The 23,879-nt window shown below is 33.0% G+C and overlaps 2 protein-coding genes and 1 pseudogene across 2 annotated transcripts; 1 reads left to right on the top strand and 2 right to left on the bottom strand.

Moving 5' to 3' along the window:
- Positions 1 to 6,670: 6,670 nt before the first annotated feature.
- LOC140815847 (probable galacturonosyltransferase-like 9) lies at positions 6,671 to 8,131 on the top strand. The gene has a single exon (XM_073174829.1). It carries the CDS (start codon positions 6,774 to 6,776, stop codon positions 7,962 to 7,964), a length of 1,191 nt encoding a protein of 396 aa, XP_073030930.1. The 5' UTR covers positions 6,671 to 6,773; the 3' UTR covers positions 7,965 to 8,131.
- Positions 8,132 to 9,726: 1,595 nt separating this feature from the next.
- On the bottom strand, positions 9,727 to 12,848 carry LOC140815846 (formin-like protein 4; annotated as a pseudogene).
- A 6,785-nt stretch (positions 12,849 to 19,633) lies between these two features.
- On the bottom strand, positions 19,634 to 22,350 carry LOC140815848 (two-component response regulator ARR5-like). The gene is made up of 5 exons (XM_073174830.1): positions 21,658 to 22,350; positions 21,474 to 21,550; positions 21,306 to 21,383; positions 21,108 to 21,178; positions 19,634 to 20,273 (listed from the first exon to the last, which is right to left on the bottom strand). The coding sequence occupies exons 1-5, from the start codon at positions 21,830 to 21,832 to the stop codon at positions 19,928 to 19,930; spliced, it is 747 nt and encodes a 248-aa protein (XP_073030931.1). The 5' UTR covers positions 21,833 to 22,350; the 3' UTR covers positions 19,634 to 19,927.
- Positions 22,351 to 23,879: the final 1,529 nt, after the last annotated feature.

Below are 23,879 nucleotides of genomic sequence, written 5' to 3'. Positions count from 1 at the left end.
TATTTTTCTAAAATAATAAATACAAGTTGAGAAATATTTTGTGTCTTATCTGGTTTGTTAAAATATCTATATGCAATCAATCCTTTTGAATGTTCCAAAAACTATCAATCCAATGATATGTAATACTCATATATTAATAACTTTGCCAATGATCATTACAAATATCCAAACACAGAGAAAATTTATTATTTATACTAGAAATCTAATAAATTCTTTTTTTTGTTCAAGACAACTCTTCTCTAGTCCCTGTAAATGAACATCATATGACTACTAGATCTAAAGCTGGAACGTTTAAGCCAAAAGTTATTACTGCTCAATTATCTATCTTTCATGAGCCACAAACAATATGGGAGGCTAAGAACAGTCGAGACTGGGTTAAGGCAATGAATTCAGAATATGCAGCATTGATGAATAATCATAAATGGTCATTGGTTCCTTTACTTTCTGAGATACCTGTTATCGATTGCAAATAGGTTTATAAACTCAAAATGAATCCTAATGAGACTGTTGCTCGTCACAAAGCGAGACTTGTGGCCAAAGGTTACTCACAAACACCAGGTTTAGATTATATTGAGACCTTTAGTCCAGTTGTTAAACCGGAAACAATTCGCATAGTGTTAACTATTGATATCTCGAGGGGTTGGCTTGTTAAGCAACTTGATGTTAACAATGCATTCTTGAATGGATCTCTCGTTGGAACTGTGTATATGAAGCAACCTCTTGGGTATGAAGTTCAAACTGGTTCCAAACTTCTTGTTTGTAAATTACACAAAGCAATTTATCGGCTCAAGCAAGCACCTAGATCGTGGTTTGATAAGCTCCGAAGTACTCTTCATCTCCTCAGATTCTTCAATTCAAGGGCTGATTCGTCTTTATTTATTAAACACGACTCCAAGTTTATTATCTGCATTCTTGTTTATGTTGATGATATTGTCATCACAGGCAGTGATCAAGATCGAGTGATCGAAATCATTTGGCAGCTCAACAAGCAATTCTCTGTGAAGGATCTTGGTATTTTATCATATTTTTTGGGTATTGAAGTTGTCAAAACTTCTAACCACTCTTTGCTACTCAAACAAACCAAGTATGTTCACGATTTTCTGGTCAAAACCAAAATGAATCTTGTCAATGCTTTACCAACACCGATGTCTACTGGAGCTAAGCTTTCCTCTAAAGATGGTGAGGCTTTTGAGGATGTTACACTTTATAGAAGCACTGTAGGAGCCCTGCAAAACCTTACAATCACCAAACCTGATATTGCATACAGTGTAAATTGAGTCTGTCAATTTATGCAAACTCCACTCTTAACTCATTGGAAAACTGTGAAACACATACTTTGATATCTCGCTGGCACATTAGAATATGGCATTAGTTTAAGTGCGTCCTCACCCCTTTCTCTTCATGGTTATTGTGATGCTGATTGGGGAAATGATATTGATGATCGGAGATCAACTTCTGGCTTATGTTGGTTCTTGGGAAATCCTCCTATATCGTGGAGTTCGAAGAAACAACCTGTTGTTTCAAGGTCTAGTACAGAGACAGAATATCGGAGCTTAGCTAATGCCAGATCAGAATTGTTATGGATTCAATCTCTTCTGACAGAAATTCAGGTTCAATGCTATGGGCCTATGGCATTCCCATTATATGTTGTGACAATATTAGCACTATTGCATTATAAGTACTAATCCTATTCTTCATTCCAAAACAAAGCATCTTGAGTTAGATATTCATTTTGTTCGGGAAAAGGTTACATCAGGGTCGCTTAATATCCAATATGTTCCATCGTTTGATCAAACAGCAGATGTTTTGACCAAACCTTTGACAGCACTCACTTTTACTCGCCTACGTTCCAAGCTGTGTGTTGTTCTCATAACTCCGCCCAGCTTGAGGGGCAAGATAATGATCAAGCCCAACTAGCACAACGCCCAACTCTTGACAAATCTATTTCAGCTAGCCCATAAAGTTTGAAAAATGATCCGATTCAAGTCTAAGAAGAATCCAGAGAACCTAGTAGATAGATTTTATCACTTGTAGATGAATATTAGTTAGTTATTCTTGTTGGAACAATTTAGCAGATTAGTTCCACCGGTCAGTTAGCTATTAGTTATAGGAGTGTATAAATAAGAGAGAGCTTTGTTTGTAACTGCATGATCAGAAATATTATGGTTTGGTTTTCATAATGCAGTCTATTTCTCTTTTCTTTATTTTCTAACTTCGCCTGACCCATCCGAACTCTTCACCTATGTGGATGTGAAGGACTTGGGGCTGGAGGTACCATTTTTCTTTCAGTCCAAATTTGCCTCGCCTTGGTGGATTAAGCATCCCAATTCGAATTACCAGTTAATGTGCCTGCTTTTTTGCAGGTATTTGGAGTGGATCTGAAAAAAGTTACAACTGTGCTTCCATGAATATTTTTCAGATTTTTATTGATATATAATCTGACTAAATATTAACTTTTTTGTTAGGTAGAATAATTGTCCATACTTGGTAGAGCGATCGAATCGTGGTGCTTGAGCTGCTGTGCGGTTTAAAAGATTTGAGTTGCACCATTACTACTACTATATATAGCTTTTGGTAAAGCGGCAAGCGCTCGATCCTACACTTTTTGATTTCATGTCCAACTTCTATTATTAAAATACATAGGATATTCAGATTTATCAAATTAATATTTTGCCACGTATTTTCGAGCAAACCTAGATTAACTTGTACCTAGCAAACACATTTTTTGGTATCGTATGTTTGTAAGATGTAATTAACAATTGTATTACTTCTTTGAAATAATTCATCAGACCAGCCGTACAAGGACGTCAAGTGAAAATTTTTCATATTAATTACGGGACCCAAAAAAATATTCCTTTTTCTTGAAATGACTAAAAATCCCCGGAAGGGTCACTCGAAATTCAGAAAAGTTCGCACTCCAAAAGACTTGACACAGTTTTTTTTAAAATAAAAAATGTACTTTTTCCCAGTTTTTTATATTTAAATTTATTTTTTTTTCGCACAAACTAAAAAATTATTAAAAATATAAAATCTATTCTATTTTATTAAAGTTGAGGACATGATAATAACTACTTAGGAAGGACACCAATATTTTCTTCCAACTTTAACCTTATATGATACTAATATTAAACTTTTGTTTTAAAAAAAAAAATTCAACACACACTTTTATTTTTATTTTTTATTTTAACAATTCAAATATCAATTTAGTCCCTGTATAATTTGTCAAATTCACTTTAGTATATCGATAATGATAAAAAAGACTGTACACAGACGTATCGCATGTGCAGAGTAACTAGTATACAAGTAAGTTTTATATATTAGCTTAATTTATTCAAAATTTAGTTAATAGAAGTATATTGATAAAAATAAATATTATTAAATTTAGAAAATAAATTCAATATTTGAGATAATTGATAATAAAAGTCTAAATAATGAGTAGGGATGGATGAAGTATAAAACTACAGCAACGAATAAAAAAAAGACCAATGGCAGCTCAACAGAAGTCGTGGTGCCTTATTAATACATACTAGTGTGCACTCGTACACGCGGTGCGTCCTTGTATAATATTTTTTTACTAATTAATTTGATTTATATTCAATAAGAGTGATATCGTTGTTGCAAAAATTAATAAATTTAATAAATGACCAGTCTTTCATTTGAATTGATTATATTTATATGAGAGCCATATCATAATTTAAAAAATTATCGAGAGACTACAGTACAATTTGGAATGTTGAAATAAAAACAAAAAACAAAAAAAATTGTAATATGTAGATCATAATTTTGGGATTAAAAAGATCTTTTTTAGTTGAGATTCTTTATATACAAGTATTCACAAGTTTTGAGGCCGAAAATTTATGTATCATTCAATTTTTTAGTAGAATCCTATGAGTTGCTTATGATTCGAGTCTCCACCGTCAGATTCCTTGTTCAAATTCAATGTATTTATATTCTAGCCATCCATCCCCAAAACAAAATAAATAAAGAGTTTCATATATCAGTATAAGTAAATAATATATTATTATATAAAAAATTCATAATATACATTTTATACATTATTGGAAATAAATAAACAAGAAAGACTTTTAATTTCATATTTAAACTGACTTGGGGGAGCCAAATCTAATGCTGAAGAAAATAAAATATTTTTATAATTTTCGAAATGTTTTCATTAATAAATAGAATTATTTTATAGCTAGAGACTATTCAATTCTAAATTTTATACCTAGTTTGAAGCCAGAGTAGTTGGTGACAGACATGCATTATGCTGTTTGTACAGATTATATTAAATATTGATTTGAGTTTTGGTATAAATATTTTATTAGGACAGAACGTTTGTCGCTTTATCAAAAACTATAGTTGATGGTAATTGTGCAACTCAAATCTTTTAAACTGCACAGCAGATCAAGTATCACGGTTCGGTCGCTCTACCAAGCAATGATAATTATTGCACCCAACAATCTCCCTCCCAATAATTGTACTTTTTCCAATCAATGAGAATCGAACCCGTGACTTTGGCTCTGATATCAATTGTAGGAGCTTCACCAAAAGTTATACCTGGTGGTAATGATGTAACTCAAATCTTTTAAACCGCACAGCAGCTCAAGCACCACAGTTCGATCGCTCTACCTAAATTGAGTTTAAGTTCAGTTGTCATTAATAAATATAATTATATACACACTTTTGTTTTCAAGATTATTTAATTTATTTTATTGATTAGTTTTTTAGAATTTTATATTTATTTAAATTCATATTATGATAAATAATTATCAACTCAAATATACAACTAATTTTTTTATTATCGTATCGATAAAAATATAATAAATAAATATTTGTCACTGTAGTTCATATGTATTTTTTTCGGACAATTCAAGCAAAAATAATCATCATTCTAGTTTTCAAAATCTGATATTGATCATTTACAAAATTTTGTGTATAATTTCTCAATAGTTTGTGTATTAAAATGAATTATACTATTGAATATTTACTTATAAGACGAGCATAATATTATTTTTTTAAAAAATAAATTGCCAACGCATGTTTTAACATAAAGGGTCATTTCTTATAAATTCCATGTTACATTTTCATGTGAATTAGGATCTTCACACGTGGAGGCATTAATGGAACCGCAAGTTGACGATAATTCTATTTCCCTCAATCTTATTATTAACAAAAAATATATAAAAATTATACATTTTCAATAACCTTCCCAGTGGTAATATACTACTTTATCTCATAATAATAATAATGATATATATAGAAAAAATTATTTGTCAAAATATTTTACGATCACAAAAAAATATAATTTTCCATAAAAAAAGTAATAATAATAATAAGGCCAAGTATATATAATATTCAAGTTTCTCATTTTGTTATTATTTATTAATTAATTATGTAGATATCAAGTTATGCATTAAAAAAATTGGACATAACATGGAATGTGAACAGTGGGAGCAGGTCGACCTCTTAAAAAATTATAATTATATTATTCAATTATATTATTTAAAATTAATAATAACAATAAAATTGTAGGAATTAATTAATTTTAGATTTATCCTGTTAAAATCATTTGATTCCAACCAAGTTAGCACAAAGCAAATACATTGACTAGATTACAGAATTCGTTCAATTCCAACCAAACAGAATTCGTTCAATTCCGACCAAGTTAGCACCAAGCAAACACATATTTTATACACTCTCAAAATGTCCAGACGGCTGAGAGTTTTTTTAACCAAAAATAAAACACACTAAAACTTTCGCATTAGGTGTCATGGCGTGGTTCACGTCCTCGCAAACACGACATCATAATGAGATATTATAAAAACTACTTTGTATGTATTTTCATATTACGAAAATAATTAATTCAAGTTATTATAAGTGTACGTAATGTTTATTATTATAAATTCATTTAAATATCTGTATATCGGGGTAATTACATTAGGTGGACGGACAAACTTATTTAACAAAAATTCTTGCGTTGAGTGGTTTTTTTTTTTTTTTTTTTTTGCCAAATGTGCAACCGAAATTGTATTATCAGTAAGATGTGTTAAATATATACCGCATTTAGTAAAATATAAATTAAATAATTATTTTATTTAACTATGTGAGAAATTACTTAGATATCATTTAAATTTTTATTATATCCTTCCATACACATTTTCAAAAAAAAAAAACTTTTGCAGAATCTCGACGTGATATGAGCGTACAATTTGGATATGATGATCATATATAATAAATGAGTAACATCTTATTGATGAACATAAGTTAGATACGATGGATACGTATCATATCGGAAACTATATATATAATATAAGTTTCTTAATAACTAAGAAAAAACAATTGTTTTTAACATCATCTAATGGGAACAGCTGCCTATGTGGGTTAAATCTAATATGAATATATATATATATATATATATATATATATATATATATATATATATATAATTGTATTCATTTTGATTTGCGTAGATTATCTGTCCTATGGTAATAATATCAAAGTTTACAGTTGAACCAGTTTTCCATTGGGTCAAATGTCAAATCTTCCGTTACATCGTCACCTCTTTATGGTACTCTGTATTACCATGTCAGGAAAGATAACAATACCGTGTTTCCTTGCACAGTCTCCACACACACACACACACACATATGTACATATACGCGTATGTTTCTCTTTACCCTGCTGAGACCCACCAAATCTCTCTACCATTCTCAAATATGCATTTACATTAAAGATACCACTCCCCCCTTTCCCTCTTCCTTCGTGAAAAAACCATGGAGAAAATGGTTTTTTCTTGGATGTGTCCGCTTTCGATCCAAGTGGTTGCTCTGGCTCTCCTCCTTTGCTCACCATTAATGTGCCTCGGAATCCGTTCCTTGCCCACCGGACCTGTGACGGAGCCGGACTTCAACAGCCTCTTCGGGTATTCCGAGGCGCCGAACTACCGTAACGGAGTGCACTGTCCCAAGGCGGCGCCTTTCTCCGATCATCGACCTGGGAAATCGTTCTCCGCCTGTGATCCTTCTCTGGTGCACGTCGCGATGACCCTTGACGCGGAATACCTTCGGGGTTCCGTTGCGGCGGTGCACTCGGTCCTCCGCCACGCGTCTTGCCCTGAACACGTGTTCTTCCATTTCATCGCCGCCGAGTTTGACTCCGTCAACCCGCGGGTTTTAACGCGGCTTGTTCGATCTATATTCCCTTCTCTGAACTTCAAAATCCACATTTTCCGAGAGGATTCAGTGGTCAACCTGATTTCTTCGTCCATCCGTTCTGCGCTAGAGAATCCGTTGAACTACGCTCGAAATTATTTAGGCGACATGGTGGACCCGTGTGTGAATCGGGTCATTTACCTCGACTCGGATCTTGTCTTGGTCGACGATGTTATGAAGCTGTGGGAAGTGAAACTATCGGAGGAGAGAGTAATCGGAGCTCCGGAATATTGCCACGCAAATTTCACCAAGTATTTCACGGACAATTTCTGGTCCGACCCAGTTCTGAGCCGGGCATTCCCGTCGAGGAAACCGTGCTACTTCAACACCGGGGTGATGGTAATGGATTTGCAGAAGTGGAGGGAGGGGAATTACAGGAAGAAAATCGAGAACTGGATGGAATTGCAGAGGAGGAACCGGATATATGAGCTGGGTTCGTTGCCTCCATTTTTGCTCGTCTTCGGTGGAAATGTGGAGCCAATTGACCACAGATGGAACCAACATGGGCTGGGTGGGGACAACGTGGCAGGATCCTGTAGGTCGCTGCACCCCGGTCCAGTGAGCCTGCTGCACTGGAGCGGGAAGGGCAAGCCTTGGGTTAGGCTAGATCAGAACGAGCCCTGTCTGTTGGATCATCTTTGGAAACCGTACGATTTGTACAAGGCGAAATCGAGGGTACAACATCATCAGCATCATGTACAATCAAGGACTGTGTCCAGTAACTTGGTTGGTTATTCTAGTTATATGTTTTAATCGATTCTTTGATTAGAGAGAGATACGCAATTGGGGTTTGATTCTTTGATTGAAGGAACCAATTTTGGGTTTACATTGGTATTGTATTTAGCGAGGCATTTGTAATTCTTGAGAACATTTATTTGTTGTAATAAATATTATTGTACCAATCGGGTTATATGTGTTTATAGTCTTTGTAATAAGGCCAAGGCAAGTCGTTGACGTGGTCATATTTTATTTTAATTAATATGAAAATATACAAGTTGACAATGTTTTATGGAACTATGTGAACTAAGATTATGTGCTTTTAATAGCTGTAAACTTCATAAATAATGTAGAGTTATGTTCCAATGTACAGACGGAAATTTCATCAACGTGCAGTGTTTTTGTTTCGTTGTAATTTGGCCATTGACTTCAAAAGTTTATTCAAAAAGATGATTTGATGTGGAAGATTCACGTTCTCGTGGGTTTTTGAGTTGGTGAAGTGTACGAGCGTTCTGTCAATAGTCAGGAATTTGATTTTCTTTTACCAACATCTTCTGACGAGCCTTATCCGGTTTACTTGACTAACGTTATTTGCAGGTTATTGGGTTACTCGAATAGTTTATCAAATGTGCACGGGGTAAAGAGTGTGCATTTGTCATAAAAAAATAATAATAATTACTCTTCATGATTCACATTTGTTGACAAACATATAATGTCACATGCTATTTTGATGTTTAAGCTGTACTAATCTTATGCAAGATCCAACCATCTCGATTTATTTCAATGATTAGGTATCTTGTGACATGGTCTCACGAATCTTTATATGTGAGACGGGTCAACCCTACCGATGTTCACAATAAAAAGTAATACTCTTAGCATAAGAACATAAAAAAAAATATTATTTTTTCATGGATGATCCAAATAAAAGATCCGTCTCACAAAATACGACCCGTGAAACCGTCTCATACAAATTTTTGACTATTTCAAGTTATATCGTTCACATATTCAGACTTGAACTTCATATTTCCAAATACATTGCATAAAGGTCGAATTTTCCCTATTTTGATTGCATGTTCATAGTTATAATAAAATGGTCGATAGATTTTGACGAGGGTCGTGAAGGGGAAAAATTTGCCAGATTGATGTAGCTAAGAATGTAATACTAGTAATGTCACGCCCCGAGTCTGGGCCCACGCTTGCGTGACTGCACAATAGACCCCTATAACAACTACTTCGTATTCGTCATCGCTTTACTAAACTGATTAACCCAAGTTGCTATAAAAGTCCATTGTAAGCCATTATAAAAGTTACTATAGAAGTCCATTGTAAGCCATTATAAATCCATTTTAAATCTTTCATTTTTAAGATGTTGGACAAGGGTATCACAATCACTCATCCTTCAGAACGCGACGTCCTCGTCGCGGCCTGACCTCTCGATCCACCAGCACCGAGAATCTAGAGGTGGCTCCTACATGTTCAAGAGGTGGCTCCCGTCATGTAGCACTTTGTCCCGCAGGTTCAAGAGGTGGCTCCCATGCACGTATCACTTTACCCCGTATAGCACTTATTTCTCGGTGTTCCATGCCGGTGACCGGCTCTGATACCATTCTGTCACGCTCCGAGCCCGGGCCCGCGCTTGCGTGACTGCATAATAGGCCCCTATAGCAACTACTTCGTATTCGTCTTCGCTTTACGAAAATGATTAACCCAAGTTGTTATAGAAATCGATTGTAAGTCATTATAAACTCATTTTAAATCTTGCATTTTTAAGATTTGGGACAAAGGTATCACAAATAAGTCCTGAAAAAGGAGAAACGAACGCTGCTCCGTTGAATCTTGCATTAATTGTGTGATAAAAAGAACAATGGCAAAGAATCAAAAACTTGAAAAATGAAATAACGGAAACACTCAACAGTGTCGAGAGCTTTCTGTTTTTTTTACCTATGTACAAAACTCGAAATCTTGCCACTTTCATTACTTTACCTCTGAATCATCGTCCGAATCACTTGAACTGCTCTTCGAGTTCTGTGACATAAAATTAGCAGGCAGTTTTGGGAACCTGAAAACTCGAGGAGATTCAGGTGACGATGGTCTAACAACAGAAGATGACAACGACGATGTTGCTGGTGATGATGATGATGATGTTGATGATACAGAATTCTTCTTCTGCGCGCTTCTTGCAATGTCAATACAAACTTGATCGACCATTCCAAGAAAATCTTTAACGATGGTGAAAAGTTGAAATGTGTTTGTCCCTCGATCCTTGGACGAGAAGCCCGGTTGATAATAATCTGTTGTCTTCTTCACAAGCTGTATGACGCTTGTCAGTTCATCTTTAACTATCTGTATCTCTAATTCTGCAGTATCAAGAAAACCTGTCATTTCTCTGGCAAATCCACCATGATTACCGCATTTCACTACTATTTTACGCGTCTCCACCACTTGTTTTGCTAATTCTGAGCTTGTTTTTAGCAGCAGATCGTAGTCTAAAGTGGCTGCCTTCTTAACGTTGGAGAATTCCGCACTTAGGCCACCAACAAGGGGCAAACCGAGCATCATGTATTCCCTTTCTCTATCATCTTTTGATAGGAACCTATCAGTGTTTTGATTCTCAGCGGCGTTTGATGGTCTGGTTATTTGTCCTGCTTAAACTACGGTTTTTGTTAAGCACAAAGCGTTTACCCTCTGCACGAACTACTTCCTGTACGACAAATTGGAGAAGGGTTGTTTTTCCATCAGAGCTTTTCACATCAGATAATTTTGTTAAAGCGGTAAGGTTAAAAGCCTGTGCATTTCCTCTAGATGTTCCGGCATTTAACCGATTCCCGGCTTTGAGAACAGCTTCCAAAAGTTTCAAGAAAAGCCCTCGAGTTTTCATCTCCTTGCAAGCTGATTCTAGGGATTGCAACGACTCTTTGATATGTTCGTACTCGGAATCGTAGTTGCACTTGAAAAGCAATGCCTTGAAACGAGTGAATGCGGATGGAACAGCTTTGAGTAGATGGTAGAGGAAGGATTCGGCATCAGCAAGTCTTGTGGGATCGTCATGAAATGCGAGGATTTGGGATATTTCTTCATCAGTTGGAGCTATTTTTACAAGTTTTTCTATTGTGTCGTCGATTAGACCTCGTCCCTCGAGTAAACCGTTGATTAGATCTTGGCGTGTGATTCCAAGAGATTTGAGTACTATGGCTATGTTCTGAGACTTTCTCGCTTCTAGGATGAAGATCTGTTGGGGAGGACCTGACTTTATCCCCGTTTCCTGTAATCGAGCCAACGTCTCCTCTTGGAGATTTTCGGTTTGTTGCAACGAATCCAAAGAGGGCTTCCATAAGATCACCATCAAACCTGAGTTACATAATTTAAGAATAAATTAGATATCACCTAAGATACAACATATGACAGAGAATTATTTTATAAGAATGGTATTTGAGGTTCCTTACTTGAAAGAACCCTTGTCCATTTCATCCCACACCATGGAATGCTTGACATCTGGATTAACTTTATCCCAATGCAATGGCTTCAGTTTCACCTGTCCACTCCCATTGCTCGACGAGCCTTCTGCCGCTAAGGACAGGTGCTTACCAGTCCATTTCTTTCAATGCTGGTGGTGGTGGTGGTGGAGCAGGTCCATTATTTGACGAGGTTTGTGGTGGTGGAGGAGGTGGTGCATGCATTTTTCCTTTCGGAACAGCCCCGGATGCTAATATTGATTGTGGTTGCCGTGATGGTGCTCCTGGAGGTGGAGGCAGTGGTGGTACTCTCGATGGTGGGGGCAGTGGTGGTGTTAGCGTTGATGGCTGAGGTGGTGGTGCGGCCATTTTTCCTTTCGGGACGGCCTCAGAAGCTAACACAGGCTGCCGTGATGGTGGTGCCAGTGGTGGTGTCAAACTATTCGATACTCGAACCGATGAATCACGATTATCGGAATCCTTAAAAGTCACATTAGATGAAACAGTAGGGACCTTCATCATTCTCTGGTCTGACGGTTTTTCTCCCCAAAGAGGACTTTCAGAAGCAGAAGACCTCCCTTTAAGCAAAGGAGCTTCATGTAAAGGCTCCTCTTTCCTCACTCTTTCATTAGCAAATCTTTTCTCTTCTCCATTATGCTCATCTTTCAAATTCCGATATTGCTGATTCTTGAAACTAGTCCTCTTATCTCCTTCTTCCAAGTTTCTCCAATACAAAACGTCCAATCCATTCTCATCAACAATCAACCCTTTAAGATTACCATTAAATCGACTAAAATCATCCGCTCGAGGAACAGAAAACACCATGGCACTAGTTGTCGGATTAGTAGTAGTGGTAGTAGGATTGATATCTCTTTCCCTCTTACGTTTCGAATGCCTCAAAAGCAAAAAGAAGAGAAGCCCTGATAAAACCAGAGTGCTCGCAGCTGTCACACCAATGGCCTTTCCCACAGCCGATTTCGTCGACGATTTCCCCGTCGTAGATAGTACTTGTGGTGGCGGAATCACTGTCGTTGGAGGGACATTAGGCGGCTCGTTGGTGGGGGCCGGAGGCGGTCGGAAAGTAGGTCCAGGTGGAGGATGAATGGGATTGGAGAATGGATAGTGAGTTTGTATGTTTTGTGAATTTGATAGAGAAGAGGATGGAGGGATTGAAGAAAAGATCAAAAGGATGAATGGACAAAGAATTATACATTTTGCAGCCATGGTAGGATGTGGCAAGAACTGAAGAGTGTTTGGAAATTAATGAATTTTTTTGTGATGAATTGTGATCATTGCTTAATGATTTTGGCTCTCTTTTTGGTTTTTGTCTTCGGAAATATTAGTTTAAATTTTGTTTGGTTTGGTTGCTGAATGTTTCAAAGGGGAGAAGTTAGGCTTGTTGATTTGGTATATGTTTGAGGCTTCGTGAAATGACCGTCCTGCCCTTGTGTGGAGATTCAGATTGGGAAGAAAGGGTGGACTTTGGGAACGATTCATTGTTGGCAAAAATTACGTCTCACGGTTCATATTTTGTGAGACAAATATCTTATTTAGGTCATCCATGAAAAATTATTATTTTTTATTATAAGAATATTACTTTTTGTTTGTGAAAAATTAATTTATTTAATATAATTTGACATAAATCATGTAAATAATATGTTTTTTAAACAAATAAAGAAATTGATTCCTCATGGCTGATCATTAACATATATATTATCTCGCGGGATCGAAATATTGGAAGAAATCTTTAACGCGTAAAAAGTCAGAAGGAAGACTTCATCAACACATGTATTTCAGCGATTTTAGGTCAAAAGCCACTGAAAGTGTCATTTTGTAGCCTAATTATTGTTATTATTGTTATTATTATTAAATTATGACAAAGTCCCATTTGAATAATTTTGGTGTAATTGCTTAGAAATCTTATTTTAAAGTGTAGTAGGAAAGGTGATTGCTACTTTTGGTGTAGGCAGGTCGTTCCTATTTGGAAGTAAAAGAGTCTTTCGCTCGGATTTATTTTTTCTGGGACCCTAAATTTTTTTAAAAAAATATTGTATAGTAATGTAAATTGACATAATATAAATTTATTATTCCTTGATCTATTTTCCCTTCCTATCATAAAAATTTATTCGTCGGCCCGATATAACTTTTTTTTTTATAATTCATGGACATCTCGAATTCCTATGTCGCTTAATAAAAACTTATTCTCTAATGGAATAAAATAGATAAATATTTCTCAAAGTGCTCACATTGCTTATAAATTCTTGTTGGTTATCACTGATTTTCTGATTACATTATTAAGTATAAAATGAAGTTTTTCAAAGTTAAAATTCATCAAAACTTTTCTCTCCAATTAACCATGCCAGAAGAAAATATAGAATGGATTGTTTATGTTATCAATTGACAAAGAAATTACTGAACAATTTGATTAGTATTTTTAGCTCACTCTAAGTTGAGTTTTTTTTATTGATCGTTTTGTACATATTTGATTTTATTACTCAATTGTAATATATATATTTTTTGACTATCGTGCATTTTTTAGTCTTTATATTTTGTTTAAAATAGTGATTTACTATAAAATAAATTATGAGTCTAAAATAATATTAATGTACATAATGATTTAATGATCTCTTTTTAAAGTTAGACTCAAACTTAAAAGTTGTTAAAATCGGCCTGAGTGTTGATGCAAAGAAGTTATTCCGGTATGAATCTCTTCAAAACCATAACGATATATCGAAAATCGATGGGCTAGTATATATGGAGAATTCATCGATATTTTATAAATATTTGTATTCGAGTGCACACGTTCAATTTTGTAACGAAAAAACAAAAAAAAATAAAAAAAAATAAAAATGGTAAAATGAGAAAAAAAATACAAAAATTAGAATGTAGAAATAGAATGCAAAGAAAAATTTTGAAAAATGACATTTTCATAAATCAATAATCATCAAAGAACAATATATTTTCATCAATTTTACAAAAATAACATTTTCATAAATAAATAATCATCAAATTACTAAAAAAAAGTTGGTCCCCCCTAAAAATATATATATTCTTAAATATGTTGAGTTGTCCTACTATAAAGACACGTCATGTTGAGTAACGTTATATTGTCTTGTGTAATTTATGGTACAAGTTTTAGTAAAATATATTTTGATTATATATTTATATATACATACAGCAAGATATTCTAAAAATAAAAATCTTATTTAACAATCGTGTTTTTTGGGTAGATGAGATTCTATTTATGTGGGCACTACTCTCACTTTATTTCAACGGATAAGATCTTGTCATACGTATAATTTCAAAAAAAAAAGTGGGATCCTATATATGCATGGACAAATCTTGGTCATTCCATCCTATCATGAGGAAAATACTCACATGAATAAGATGAAATAAACCGTATTTTTTGATATAGTCGCAAGTTCAGTAAGCCGTTGAATTGGTCTTATTCAGAGTGAAAAGTTGGAAGTACGAAGATAGATTTATTTTTAAAATTTAATTTTATACTCATTATTATCTTTAAAATTCATGTCATTTGATGCAATCATTGAGTTTGTACGTTTTTGTGAGATATTTTGCGAATTTTTAACCATGAATGGTTGATCCGATCAATATTTATAATAAAAAATAATATTTTGATATTTTTTATGAATTGAGTCGAGTCAAAAAAATTTCTTGTAAAATTGATCGATGAAACCGTCTGTATAGTATTTTGTGTTTATTTGTCTAACTCTTGTTTGGTAAACTTTGACTAGTTGTATTTAATTAATCGTTATACATGTTCTGACCCGACGAGTGGAGGCTAATTTCGTCAATTGCTTTTAATGAGGTAGGTGAAAAGAGAAGTGCAACGTGTTTTTTTAAAAAAAAATTCAATTAATTCGAATTGAAGTCTGTGTCTCGCTGGTTCTAGTCAACCTTGAAATTACATCCTTTTTTCCCTTTATTTTTCGGAGTGTTTTCTCTCTTGTTTTGAGCATATTAAATTTTGAATTTGTGGTGTTAAAACTTCATTTTCATACTTGAATTGGTTATTGATAGCCATTTAATTTACATTTTTAAGGTTGGTGGGTTGATCATTTCAGATTTGGTTGTTGCACCAATTAATGTCAATACAAAATAAAATAACTCTACACGAGTATTCAAATTAGGCAAAAATTTGTGTGAGAAACTCTCACGGGTCGTATTTTGTGAGACGGATATCTTATGGGTCATTCCTGAAAAAATATTACTATTTATGCTAAGAGTATTACTTTTTATTGTGAATATCGGTAGGGTTGACATGTTTCACATATAAAGATTCGTGAGACCGTCTCAGAAGAGACGTATTCTTCAAATTATTAATAATCATATATATATAGATATATATATATATATAGAGAATATATATCTTGCGAGGTAGTCTCATTGTTAACCATATTCATATTTATAATAAAAGGTAATATTATTTTATGGATGACTCAAATAGAATAGAGTAGGTCTTTTGTGAGACGATCTCACGAATCTTTATCTGTGAGACGGGTCAATCCTACCGATATTCACAATAAAAAATAATACTCTTAACATAAAAAGTAATATTTTTTCATTGATGAACCAAATAATATATCTGTGTCACAAAATACGATCGTGAGATCGTCTCACACAAGTTTTTGTCAATAGAATTTATATTTTACAAAATTGATCTGCGAGATGATCTCACATAAGTTTTTGCGATATAAAAACAACATGTTTGTAATAATTATTACTGGTGTATTATTGCCCACTTTAGGGGTGGGAAAAATTATCGGTGCATATGATAAGATATTAAATTATATATTTTTTCGTTATACCTAATATCAGACTCAAATTACATAAATGATTAGAATCATACATTATCCTGTTATCTAAATATATTGATCATCCATATATTTTACATCGGACATCATTAACCAAACAATACCATATGAAATTATCTTAAAAAGGTAATTTAGATTTTAATTAGTTTCACAACTGAACTCTTGATTCGAGCTCGTTGTGCTTCTTCGATGGAGCTCTTTGTTAATTTATTTCTCTAATTGAGCTCTTGAATAGAGTCCATCGCACTCATGGTTCAAGACCTTCCTAGAGCTATGCTTATTTTGCATATTTCTTTGATCGAGCTCTAACCTAGACTAACTTATTAAATTATATTATATTTGATCAAGATCTTGATATAGCGGTGTGTATGATAAGAAAGATTAATATGTTGATTCAAACAAAATCGTCATGAGAATTTTTAAACTCAAAAACTCATATGAGATTGTCTCATGGGTCGATTTTGTTATACGAATCTCTTACCTCACTCGACTCATAAGAAACATTATTTTTTATGTTAAAAGAATTACTTTTGACTTTAAGTATGGACAAATCGATTGAGTCTCACCTATATAGATTCGTGAGACTGTCTCATAGAAGATATACTTATCTTTAAAATATATTAATGCTTGTAGATTAATTTGACTTGTTGGATTAACAAAATTTACGTGAATTTCAAGTACATTCTATAACAAGTTCCTCACTAGTAATAGCAATCGGGCAGGTTTGGTCAAACTCGGACCCTCTCGCCTCACATTGGCCCTTTTTTATTTTTTAATACAAAATAAAACGTTTAAAAATTAATTAATCATTAAAACTATTTTTCAACTTTATATTAATAATATTTAGAACAAAAAACATTATCACAAATTAAAATGTATCAATTGTTATTCAATTATTAATAAGAAAAAAAGTCTAATATATATTTACATATTAAATATATCGTAATAAAAAATTTATTTCAATTTTAAAATATTATAAATAAAAATATGGATAAGATATTTAATTTTCAATATTAAAAAAATTAATATTATTATTAAGATATATACATATATACAGTATACTTGCGGGACGGGTCCAGCTAAATCCGGAACCCGCTTGAGACCCATTTTACCGGTCTAAACCCGTTCAGCCAACGGATTTAATTCGGAGTTTGAGTTTATACATGGCTAATTATCATATCTATTCCTCACCTCTCATTTAAAAAAAAAAAAAAAGAAAAAAATTGTTTGTTATATACATAGTTACTTTTTTCTATTTTCTCAGTGGTTTTACTCAAACAATTTTAAAGATTTGTCGCATAAAATTGATACGTTCATATTTATATCGATCTTCAAATTATTTTATATCTCGTGATCGTATGTGGGACTAATAAGAACAGTAACTATAAATAATGCTTTTTCAATATTTTAAACGAAATAAATTTCATTAAATTTGTTGTCGGATTTAAAAATTATTAACGGCGCACGGCATGAATTCTGTTTTATAAAAATATCAACACAGACAAAATGGCATTCTCGATGGAGGTCCTGATCATATAGAAACGATGATGTGCACATTCTTATTTTGAAAAACTATTACACACAAACATTAAAGAGTAGGTCTCTTGTGAAACAGTCTCACGAATCTTTATTTATGAGACGGGTTAATCCTAACGATATTCACAATAAAAAGTAATACTCTTAGCATAAAAAATACTACTTTTTCATCGATGACCCAAATAAGATATTCGTCTCACAAAATACGATACGTGAGACCGTCTCACACAAGTTTTTGTAAATATTAAAACACCATATTTGAAAGTGGCTAAAAAAGTATTTTAAAACATAGGTACAAAATATGTTGGATCTTGTTGACATCTTCTCGTAAAAAACCTACTCTTTTAAACATGTTACTAGAAATCAATTTTTTTAAAAAATATTTGTCTGTTTGCGTAACTCTTTAATATTTCACGCACGGTTTCTTCTTCTTCTTTACTAATTAATATTCATGATATATAAAATAAAAATAAAAATTTAACAGTAATATATCTTCGTTGATCATTGATAACATTATAAATAAAATAATTTTGAATTTTGATAAGCTCTAAATATATGTTCTTGACTCATGGAGAATCGAAAATTATAAAGAGGCATATCATTGTTTGGTGCTGTTTAAAGGACCCAAAGGTTAATCTCTTCACAACATGGAACTAAAATGTAACTGATTTACCTTGTAAAAACAAATGTTTAATTTTGGTCTTGTACAGAATATATGGTCTTTTGACCAGAATCACAACAACATCATGTCGTACCAGATACATCGTCTATTGGTCGACATGTAACTACAAGTCGATCCGATGCATCATCCACCTATCGACAGATAACCACAACTCAATCGGATACATCATCCATCGATCGACAAATAACCAAACTTCGACAAGTTTTATGGCTAAAACCTAAAACAGACCAACTTACCGGACTACAATTCAATTTTCCCTAATCTTTATAAGTTATTCATATAATGGCTAATCCATTTTCACTCTCAACATTAATCTCCTCTTAATACCAAACCAAATAATTCCAATACAACCCAAAGTCCTCAATTTACTAATGAATCAACACTTTGAATACAATATTTATTCCGAAAGAGCCTCCACACATCACAAATTAGATACATATTTTCTTTTTCTCTCTTACAAACTCGTCTTCATCACTTATTTTATTCGAATTTCTAAAGTAGTTTATCTATTACATCTTAGTAAGTTCCAAAAATGAAATAAATCATGTCAAAACAAAATATTGGTTTGGACACAACTTCAATGCTACACTATCTCAATTAAGGTATAAAAGAGTCAAATTCAGTCGAATGTGAAAAAAATTCAAAGTTGAAGTCGATTCGAAATTCGAATATTTAACTGATTTTTTTATTTAAATGCTAACTATGTTTAAATTTATAATTTGAATTCCATCTCAAATAAAATATATTCGAATAGTATATTCGAAGTTGAGCTCGATTATGAAGAACCCGACCTTAAATAATTATTATTCTCAAAATGATTATAGCTAGCTTCATTAACAAATTATAAAATGGGTCAATTTAACTAGGCCAGTGGGTAAAATAATTAGAATAATGTTCCGAATTTTCGCCTAGTTATTGAATTCAATCATTTATTATTTTTTAAAGGGCCGACACATATATTTACAAAAATAATATATAAAAAACAAAAATTTGTGTGAGACGATATCACGTATCGTATTTTGTGAGACAAATCTTTTACTTGGGTCATCCATGAAAAAGTATTATTTGTTATGCTAAGAATATTACTTTTTATTGTGAATATCAGTTAGATTGACTCGTCTATAAAGATTCGTGAGATCATATACTCTTTATAAAAATAAATTTTATTCATTGCCGTTACGCCTGCCGAACAAGAAAATAAATTAAATAATGGCTCGATCAATAAACCCACCAAAACACATAATACGTGGGGTTCAATTCCGAACCCGATATTCCTTTAGCAGACAAGAAATAACATCAAATCACAACCCCCGTATCCGAATCAAATCAATTATAATCCCATATATTGAATTCCAACAACAATGTACCTGTCACGTAATCTTTCAATTAGGACCATATCTCTCCAAAAAACATCTTTCGAAAAAGTCAATTTACTAGTAATTGTCAATTATTTCAAGACAAATCAAATCCTGGTGACGATTTCTTGATATTAGTTTACTCGTCAAACCTCGATTTAGTCCGCCTCGTGGGAGATTCTAGCGATGTAGGAGAGCAAGGCGTAGTTTGTCTTGACGGGAACGAAGAAAACGATATCGGGGAAGATGGCGAGGAGGTGGACGGCGGAGATGGACTCGACGAGTCATCGACTTGGGATGGTGACGATGGTGGAGATGGAGATGGTAAGGATGACGAGCCGGGACTTTCACACGATTTTCTCTTATGAAAGCAACTCTCGTGTCTTTGGATCCGTCCCTCCCCTAACATGTAGTTCTTCAAACGTTCCACATCGGATAATTTCACAGGCTTTACGATGAAATCTTCGGCTCCTTCTTCCAAACATCTGATATCGAATAAGGACATTCTTAGAATCGAATACTATATATTTCCAAGTTTTAGTTGATAAAAGAGATTCAACCATGAATTTTTCTACACATTTTTGGCACATTTTTTTTTATACAAAATCTGCAGCAACTTTTCTTCAATTCACATTGGATAGATCTCCGGATTTAGTAAAATATACTAGAAAAAATTTATGTGACATACTCGTCGAAAAAATATTTATAAAAAGAATCGAACTCATGATCATAAATCAATCACCATATATTCCACCAACTAGAATGTAGAGCCATTACTTATATGAAGATTTGTTCCCACAAGTTTATGGACTTTGCATACTTTATCTATCAATTGGACCAATGCTATTATTTTGTAAAAAAAAAAAGGATGAACCTCACCCTCGAGGTCCCCACATAGAGCCACCCTAAACTCCAGCGTGAATCACAGTTATGCATCGATAACAGGTACCCAGAGAAGAAGTTGGCAGGAGAAAATCTCCATAAAAAGAGAGCAGAGACTCGATCCCTCACCAACATAGATTAAATGATGCTATTATTTTGTAATACACACTAGAGATTGTCTCCCACATGATAAAATTTTATATGTTGCAATATATTAGAATAACTTGTTTTATATCAATGGTTCATTGAATTTAGAGATTCGGGAAGTTGGTTCAAATCTACATATTATTTTAGCACACAAAGTCCACTCCTTTTAACATTTTTTTTTAAAAAAAATAATTTTTTTCTTCAACATCAAATAATCAAAATTCATCTAATCAATCAAAATTAAAATCCGAGAAAATATATATATAAAAAAAAATGAATGAGGTTTTTACCTATCGATCCGAGCCAATACATTTTCGGAAGACATAATCACCACTGGTATTTCTCTAAAAGTAGATGAACCCTGTTCAAATATTAGAAATATTTAGCTAATTTAATCTTTAAATTGTTTCTCGTTACTTCAAATGGAAAATAATCGATTATCTCAATTTTTATAAAATTGTAAACTTGAGCCGTCCAGAAAATTAAACCTTGATTTTCTTCAGTAATTCGTATCCAGTCATTCCCGGCATACAATAGTCTGTAATTACCAAATCTACCTTTAATCCCTGAAACAAAAAGATCACCAATTCATAAACATGACAACATTCTCAATCCAAAATTAAACACAAATATTTTTTGAAAAAATCTGAACTTACCTCGAATTCTGCAGGGTTTTCCTCTTTATCTAAGCCTAAATATTGCAAAGCCCTCCTCCCACTGTCTACTGCTGTCACTGCGGGAAAAATATTTTCCAAATTTTAGAGAATTTAATTAATAAAGAATACAACCCAAATAGTTTCCATTGCAAATTCAAGAGAACTGTACGTAATTTATAATTACCTTTGCAAGAAGTGATTTTGAGGAGCTTCTCAATTACTTTCCTATCAATTAAACTATCATCCACAGCAAGAACATGAACTTCATGAGAATCAAAACATGGTGGCAAAGGCAAATCCTCCGACCCCTCAGTTCCCTCTGCTCTCTTTAACCTCGAAAATACTTCATTGTTTGCCATCGTTTTCGAGAAAACTCGACTGCCCGGGTGGGGAAATGGCCCAAGATTGATTACAAATAACTACAGCTGATTAAAGAGCTCATACAGTAAGTTTTTCAAGAAAACTCAATAGCCCAGATGACAATAACTTCAACTATAAAGCTCGTATATACAATTTCTTGAAGAAAGCTCGGTACAGCTCAGATGGGTAAAAATGGCCAATATTTATACTTTGGTGGAGGATCTTCAGCTCCCAAGTTCAGACAACTTTTACACCTGTTGCTATGGGTAATTATAGAGGAAGGAAATGAAATGAAATGAAATGAAAAGAAATGCTGTGTATGTAGTGGAAAGAAATGTGCACACATATCGGCCAAGGCGTCTGCATCAAAATAATATATGATAAAAATGAGTCCTCGAAATCAAATCTGGAGAAATCTACTTTTTTAATGAATAAAAAAGCATTGGCTGAGATTCTGAAATCCACTTTGTTGGTGATACGATCTCCCAAATCCACGAGAGGTTATTCAAGCTTTCCACGCTTTTGTATTTTTTCGTGGGATTTTTGGTAAAAGTCGCGTTTACTACTTTATAAAGGCGCGGACCGCTGATTTATATACATAATACATGTATACCTTCCTTTACAAAAAATTTATAACGATTTTTAATATAATTGCTGAGCAATTAAAAAGCTAGCTTTCACATTTAATGAATAATAATAATATTGAATTTAACAAAGAAATCGATGTTTCTACAAACACTGAATTGACTAAAGACCGATAATAGTTTACGTACTCATTTATGCTAATAAATCGCCTAAAACTAAAATAGTAGGTCTCTTGTAAGACGGTCTTACGAATCTTTATCTGTGAGACGAGTCAACCATACTAATATTCACAATAGAAAATAATACTCTTAGTATAAAAAATAATAATTTTTCATGGATAACTCAAATAAGAAATTTTTCTTACAAAATACGACTCGTGAGACTGTCTTACATAATTTTTTGTCTAAAAAAATAATTGGATTCGCTCTAATATCTTAAGATCACACAAGTCATTGTTTATTTCAATTACGTTGGAACGGATGGAATTTTCTGATATATTTTATGTTTTAAATTGTGTTATATTTTGTTCAAACAAATCTCGTTTGTTCAAACACATCATGTATGATAAGATAAAATAAAATAAATCGCAGATAAAATTTTTGTCATATATTTTTAAATTAAAATAATCAAAAATGTATTCTTTTAATCATTTATTGTGTTTAGATACAATTTATCGATTTCTTAAATAAAAAAAAAAACAGAGGAATCAAATATTTTATCAACGATTAATTATATTTTATTCATACATGATATTTACTAAATTTGCTTTTAAATAATTTATATACACAAGACTTATTTAAACTAAATATATTACGATTTAAAACTTAATGTAAAATTTCTTTTCTTGAATCAGACGACTTTGGAATAGATGGAGAATCTTTGGATATTCTAGATAAAGATTTCCATTTTTTTAATCAAAAGTTATTGATTTGACTAGTTATATATTTTGCTTGGTACTGTGGATTTCCCATCGTACGGCCAAAATTAAAGTTGGGAAAGGGAAAATGGTGTTTAAAATCAAATTTATTCTATGATAAAAGAAGATATAAATCGCAAAATATGGGAAAATAAGATGATCTCCGATGTATTTGTATATTATCTACAAACATATGTACGTAGGGTTGCATTAACATATATAAAATATTAATGTCATTGTGATATGTAACTTTAAAAAAGTAATTTTATTTTATTCTATATCCCCATCATATCAATTCATACGTAATATCTATTATAAAAATAGATTTAATGTGAAACGATCTCACAAATCTTTATATGTGAAACGAGTCAATTTTATCGATATGCATGATAAAAGTAATATTCTTAGTATAAAAAGTAATATTTTTCATGGATGACCTAAATAAAATAGATATCTGTCTCACAAAATACGATCCGTGAAACCGTCTCACATAAGTTGTTGCCCAATTACAATGGCCCGAACAAAAGAATGGCAGCCTTATTTGT

Source organism: Primulina eburnea, chromosome 16 (genome assembly GCF_022965805.1).
Source record: "Primulina eburnea isolate SZY01 chromosome 16, ASM2296580v1, whole genome shotgun sequence".
In the NCBI taxonomy this organism is placed as follows: Eukaryota; Viridiplantae; Streptophyta; class Magnoliopsida; order Lamiales; family Gesneriaceae; genus Primulina; species Primulina eburnea.
Note: the sequence above shows the minus strand (reverse complement) of the source record. Positions and strands in the feature narration are given on the sequence as shown.

Excerpts from the sequence above, each read along its gene's own strand:
- LOC140815847 (XM_073174829.1), top strand. The coding sequence starts at position 6,774 with ATGGAGAAAATGGTTTTTTCTTGGATGTGTCCGCTTTCGATCCAAGTG.
- LOC140815848 (XM_073174830.1), bottom strand. The coding sequence starts at position 21,832 with ATGGCAAACAATGAAGTATTTTCGAGGTTAAAGAGAGCAGAGGGAACT. Across the intron at positions 21,179-21,305 it reads AATTACTGAAGAAAATCAAG|GGTTCATCTACTTTTAGAGA; the intron begins GTTTAATTTTCT and ends ATATTTGAACAG. Across the intron at positions 20,274-21,107 it reads GTATTGGCTCGGATCGATAG|ATGTTTGGAAGAAGGAGCCG; the intron begins GTAAAAACCTCA and ends ATTCGATATCAG.